Source organism: Sinocyclocheilus rhinocerous, unplaced genomic scaffold (genome assembly GCF_001515625.1).
Source record: "Sinocyclocheilus rhinocerous isolate Xijiao unplaced genomic scaffold, SAMN03320098_v1.1 scaffold299, whole genome shotgun sequence".
NCBI lineage: Eukaryota > Metazoa > Chordata > Actinopteri > Cypriniformes > Cyprinidae > Sinocyclocheilus > Sinocyclocheilus rhinocerous.
The window spans coordinates 2,580,169-2,586,901 of NW_015652998.1; the positions used below are offsets into that span (position 1 = coordinate 2,580,169).

General features: G+C 39.1%; 2 protein-coding genes across 2 annotated transcripts in view; both read right to left on the minus strand.

Annotated features, from left to right (window-relative positions):
• LOC107715402 (neurexin-1-beta-like) overlaps positions 1-5,511 on the minus strand; it is a 58,410-nt gene extending 52,899 nt beyond the window's left edge. Inside the window, exon 1 of the mRNA XM_016521535.1 lies at positions 3,834-5,511. Coding sequence (XP_016377021.1) covers positions 3,834-4,137 — 304 coding nt within the window. The 5' untranslated portion in view covers positions 4,138-5,511. The remainder of the gene's footprint in view (positions 1-3,833) is intronic.
• Positions 1-6,733, minus strand: part of LOC107715401 (neurexin-1-like) — a 422,466-nt gene that overhangs the window by 147,750 nt on the left and 267,983 nt on the right. The window lies entirely within an intron of this gene.

Below are 6,733 nucleotides of genomic sequence, written 5' to 3' on the forward strand. Positions count from 1 at the left end.
TATTTACGTAACATTTTATTTTGTGCTGGCTTATTAATCAACCGAGTTTACCTTGAGTTTAGCCTGAGGCATAAAACCAAGCAGAAAATGCAAAAAAAGTTTCTTATTTCTATCTTAATAATAATAATATTAATAATAACAGCTTGTTAGTAGAAATAACAGTACAATTGTATGAACTCAGAATTTTTGAAGACTAGCTTCATGACAAATAAACAGCTTAAATTAAAATTAATATATTATTATTATTATTATATAGAAAACGTTCTACTATTTCTACTAAACTGTTAATTAATAAAATTATAATAATAACAATAATGTATTACTAGAAATAACAGTACAGCTTTATGACTCTTTAAAGATAAACTCAGCATTTTTTGGAGACCAGCTTCATGCCTAATAAAACAGCTGTTATTGGGTTACCAAGTATTCAATTCATGTAGTTAGACATCATTTAACAGTATTATAAAATGTACCATTAATGTCTTTTCATCAAACTTTTTAATGAGGAAAAATACTGAGTCTTCCTTTAAAATATTATAATGAAACAATAGAAAAACAGGAACTGTGACAGGCCTGTGCAATAAACACAAAGTGCATATGAGTGCTGATTTCCAGCATGTCAAGCAGATAAGTGCTGTGCCAAGGGCTCTTCAGATGGCATGAGATGCACAAATGACGAGCAGCGTCTAATGCAAATGTCAAAGGCATGCGATGGAGGCAAGGGTCTGCGTGGTGTGACAACTCTCTCCCCTCTATCTCTCCATCATTTCATCCTTACATCAGCCCGGCCCCTGTACACCTGATTGACTTATTCTACTAATCTACATATCAATTACATCAATTATCTCCACCTTGCTGCCAGGGGCCGCTTTGAGTGATGGGATCTGGCAGGATGTGATTATTGGTCAGTAGGGGTGAAGGTTTCCAGCTTGCTGAAAATGCTTTAGGTCTGTATGGAAATGCAAAGCAAGCTCATTAGGAAGTCATATTGTTCATTATAAACATGCATAAAATGTGTTGCAGGTATAAACCTCTGAGTGCATCAGAATGCACAGAATGTATGGGAACGCTGGAAAGTACCTGAATTACATCCGTTTTGAATAAAGGGGCGGAATTTAAATGTGCCGCTGAGTCATACAGTCATCAAGTTGATCTGTCAATTTTGTAAGCAAGCTGAACTTTACCAGCCATCGTTGCATCAGGGTTGGACACTGACAGCCGCATTCAGTTGTGAGACTCTGGTAATGGCTGTGTAGATGCCTCACAAGAGCAGTGATGTAATTCACGACATGTCGGCTCCACGTCGGCTCCGTCAGGATTGCCAGCCCTGTTTCCACGTGATAAGGACACTGAAAATTCATTGCATATTTTGGGGCAGACGGATGGGAGAGGTGAGATTAATGTTGAGACAGAAGCAGTGAATCGGACTGACTATACCAGTTGTAATGAAAAACTCCAAAAGGGCCATGATTCTGCTAACAGTTGCCTTGATGATCCCATTACTGTGCGGGATCACATTCCCCCGTTGAACTACTTGTCATTGGGGATGAAGGACTGATCCCTCTAACCCTCTCTGTTTAAAAGGATCATTTAGCACTGTCCTCCCAGACTCTTCAGATGGAAAGCTCGGCTACTATAACTTCGCTTTGTGTTTGAGGTGACACACTGATTGTCCAATGTCCCCACTCTCATTGCTTCCCTCTTCCACTAAGTGTCCAGCAGCCATAAATGCATCCAGCACTCAGACAACAAAAACAACGCATGACTGCTTTACTGATCAACTACTACATCAAAATGAAAGTCATCCTGTTGGTTACACCCATCTTCTCAGTTCTCAGTATGTAAGGAGGCTAAGATAAAAGCAAAGCTAAGTTTACATGTTGAAATTCATTAAAATGGAATGAAAAAAGTGTGTATGGTTGGTTGGTGTTCAAACAAGTTAGAATTTTCAGCATGAAGAATGTGCACAATTTGCACAGCAACCCAATACATCTTTATGACTTCCTTCACAACGAATCCAAAATATTGCTGAGATTTTTTTTTTTTAATTCAGAGGCTCAATTTTGTTCATTTTCTATAGCAAGAATCAGCACTAGTTTTAGTGTGATTTTTTTGCAAATAAGTTATACTCTCAAAGTAATTAATTTGGATTTGGTGTGAACAGGACTTAACCCACATTGTGTAGCAGTTAATTCTGCTTAGCCAAGTTAAATCTCAAGAGTGCTGATGTACAATACAGTACAACAGAGTAGTCTGTGTTTGTGGTGTTCCAAATCTTATGTGAGTGGTATTGAGCGGAAGTGTGGTTGAAAATTTCAACATCTATGAAATGGAATGGAACTGGTGGAGTTTTCTTCTTTTAGCTCTTTACCATATGCACCAGTTCCTTTATTAAAATAAACATTGATAAAAGAAGTTCATTGATTCATTGATAAAAATCAAATGACTTGAACAATCACCAGCTCTGTTTCTCTGTTTGCAGCAGTAAAGCAGATCTACACGGCCTGCTTTGAGTTCATGCAGATGTGACAACACTGAGCAACTGGCAACACTGTGCGAGGTAGAGGTATCCGAGTAAAGGCGAGGATATATATATATATATATATATATATATATACACACACACGCACGCACGCACGCACACACGCACAAATGTTCAAAATATATATATACTACCAGTAAGATTTTGTAATTGCAAATGAAGAAAAGACAAAAAGAAAACACACTACCGAGCATAAGTCTCTTATGCTCACCAAGGCTACATTTATTTGATCAAAATACAGTAAAAACAGCAATATTGTGAAATGTTATTACAATTTAAAATAAGTGTTTTCTATTTTTATATATTTTAAAATGTAATTTATTTTTATGAAGGTAAAGTTGAATTTTCAACAGCCATTACTCCATGATCCTTCTGCTGATTTGGTGCTCAAGAAATATTCATTATTGTCAATGTTGAAAACAGTTGCTTGATATTTTTGCCAAAATTTATACTTTTTTTCAGGATTTTTTGATGAATAGAAATTTGAAAACAACAGCATTTATTTGTTTTTATGTATTTGTTTGTTGCATAATAAATGTCTTTACTGCCACTTATGATCAATGTGATGCATCCTTGCTGAATGAAAATATTAATTTCTTAGGGGAAAAAATTAACTGACAGCAGTGTATAGCAAATGCTGCACAAACTGGGAAAATATATACTTTTTTCTTTAACAATTTGTGCATCTAAACAAAAATGGGAGAACAGGAATCAAATAAATCACAACAAAAAGTAGAAGATGCAAGACCTGGATCATAATTCAAACACCACAAAACAAAATATGCTTAAACAGCTAGAAACTCTACCAGGTGATTAAAGCCTGTAGCACAGGGCAGCTCTTCAACTTTGAGGATTATCACTGGAATATGACAAGCTCACTGGACACTCAGCATATGCTAGAGCTCAGCAGGAAGACAGGTTGTCAATGCTGCACACAATCTTTGATTGACACAGGTGTCAAAAAAGATGCCTGGAAAGAACATAAAAGCTGGACATAAAAAGGAGCACATCTGGCCTACACTTTTATCCAACAAACCCATCTCTCCTCTAGATCTGCAGTGAGTGCAAAGAGCACAAGGCCACTCCCCATGTGATCTATTAAGGAACAGATCAAAGCGCGCACATGACGTACTAAGCAAAACGTACATGCGCACACATATCAGGGTGCTGTATCAACAGCCTGCTTTCCAGTGTAATAACTCTCCTTAATCAAATCAAAGCTTTCTAGACCCACTAGGTCTGAGCAAACCGGTCGATAAAGTGGAAATGCTGAATAAGAGTAAGGGCTTACCGTGGCCTCCTCTTGTGAGGAAGGGCATCCTGTTGATGGCGATGGGTACGGTACCATGCTTGTTATGGAAGTGATGGACATGGTGTGTGGTGCTCAGGCTGGAAGACACACGGGCACTGGCCGATCTGTCCGGTATCGAGGCCAACAAGGCCAGAGATAATGCCAACCTCCACCAAGAACCGAGGCCCAGCCAGCTGCCTCCGCCACACTCCCAGCCCAGAAGCACCACCTCCAGTCTGGGGCAAGAAGGTCCGGCATAGGCCCTTCCACACCCCATTTGTCCCATCCTTTGGAAAGAGTACATCTCAGAAAGGGTTGCCCATGTCAGTCATTATCCACGGGTCAAGTAAACAATGCAGAAGAAAACAATGCTACCCAGAGCCCCGAGGCTTTAACAGTAGGTTTCCAAGAGACGATAAAATCCTCAAAAAGAAGAAATCCCTTTCAAGTCCGGCTTAAAAAAATCCAAAGGGGGAAAAAAAAACAATCGGTCAGTTCCTCCTGGCTTTCACGCTTGGTGACTATCAAAAAAGAAAGAAAACCAAACAAGGGAGCTTGTCTGCGAAGAGGAGGAGGAGGGCAGGCTCGATGGAGTCGATAATCATCTGCGCTGCAACTCCCAAAAGCGTTCTAATCAAGGCCGCACGGATCAATATTTTTGGATGCAGATTTTGTGCCTTAATTGATGAGGGGAGAAACGCTCCAGGTGGAAGAGATGCCGGGAGGTGTCTCCCTTCGAGTTCCCAGCCTCAGGTACGACTTACGTGCTATTTAGACCACTCTCCCTCAGAGGGCAGCTCCTCTATCGCGCAAGAGGAGATAAGAGACATCCTGGGGGCTAATGGATTATTCTAATGCCGATTAAAAGATGACAGCAAACAGAGAACAGAGGAAACAGATAGGATGAGACTGACCCAGGCGCGATGAAGCGTTCACGTTTCCTTTTTGCAGACGGAAAGAAAGAGAGACTTCTGCTGCAGCATGGTAGAAGGAAAAAGCAGCAAATAAATAAATAAAGCCGTCTGTGACTCCTGACGCGTTGGCTGCAGACGCAGCGCGAAGCTTCTCCGCTGCGCGTTCCCTCTCGAAGTGGAAGACCCGGAGCGGAGCTGGATCAGTTTTCCAGCAGCATCCTGGATCGCTCTCTTAGATTGTTGTCTCTGCCTCTGACGCGGACACCGTATCAATTAGCGCTGCATTTGATCCCTCTTTTCTCTTTTCCCTCCCCCTTTCCGATAAGCATTCACTTGCTAATGTGCTTAGTCTGACAGTGTTACCAGCAAAATGCCCCTCGCAGCTGAAGTGTGGATGAACAAAATCCGTATGTGCGCCTCCTCACGATCCTTGATAGCTCTTCTCCCGGGATTGATGGGACCAAGAGCAAAGGCTAAGAAAAAAACCCCTCAGAAACAACAAGCGTTGCTTGCCACAAGCGTGAGGTGCAGGACGAACGGTCCTTCTTCTGGATGCTCAACCAGAGACTGCTACAGAGATGTAGAGAGAAACAGGGAGAGGGAAGGAGAGGAGAGCGGTGCAGTGTGCGTCTGAGGGAAAGAGAGAAAGAGAAGGGAGGGGTGCGCAGGGAGCGGGCGATCGTAGTGCATAAGCACACATGCAGACATAGAAAGAAGCCAAAAGATGGAGAAGAAAAAAGATTCAGTTGCACAGCACACATGCAACCAGGAATACAAATTCAGTGCACTGTGCACACTCACCACAGCGTCTGAAAACACATCAGCCCCACACTGCAGAACTTGACCAGTGAGACTAGCAATACAAGATGCTTATTCCTGCAATAGTACGTGAAAGTGCCAAAGAAAGAGAGAGCTTTGAAATGGTGTTTTTTTTTTTGCATTTTTACAGGTGGTCTATTGTTATCCAATGTGGAAATCATGCTCAGGAAATCTGAAAAGACTTGCTGGTGCCAGATGCAACCCACCCCCCTACTACCAAGATAGCAGTAGTTGGTTCCCGATCTTGATGAATAATTTAGTATGAGACAAAATTTGACGGCAAATGCATGCCGCTGTGTTTCTCTTCCATTCTCTAAATGGTTCCATTTCACACTCATTTGTTTAGGTTGTTTTATTAAAGGTGTGTTTATTCATACAGAATCATTTTTTAACTATACAGGGTTAGATAGATATTCAAATTCATGTGCGTATGTCTCAAGGCCCATGAGATAAAATGTATCTGTTTGTGATTTTCAGTAAACGTTAAATTTGTTAAACGAATTATATATACACACACAGTATATATATATATATATATATATATAGGCAACAGAGGTGAAGTTGAAGCACTAATTTTACCAACTGAAAATATATATAAAAATTTTTTTACGTTTAAAATTTAAAGTAATATTAAAAAAATATAAACCTAAGTAATATTTAAAAACACCGTAAAGTAAAATAAAAAGTTACTAAAAACTAAACTAAAAATGAAATATACACAAATAAAAATACACAAATAAAAGCTACTTATAAAATAAAAAACTATAATAGTACATATAATAGTACTTAATGCTATTTCTGTTTGATTTCAGTTAATTTGTTTATTTAAATCTTATTAATTTATTATTTTAGTAACTTTTTAATTTGCTTAAATTTAACATTTATTAATATTATATTTTATTAATATTTAAATTAGTTTAATTTATTAGTAAACAAATAATTCAGTTTTAAAATATCCTATAATTTTATTTATTGATTATTTAAAATATAATTTAATTGTGAGCTTTTCCCTCACCCGTTTGGCAAATGCTTTTATAAAGCGGATAGTTCCGGTGCTTGATTCTGATTGGCTGAGCCGCGTTCGAAGCTGTTGTAAATGACTCTACAAAGTAACATACACCTTTGTTTACGTTTGTGTGTTGCTCGGCAACCACTTTGTTGCAACCA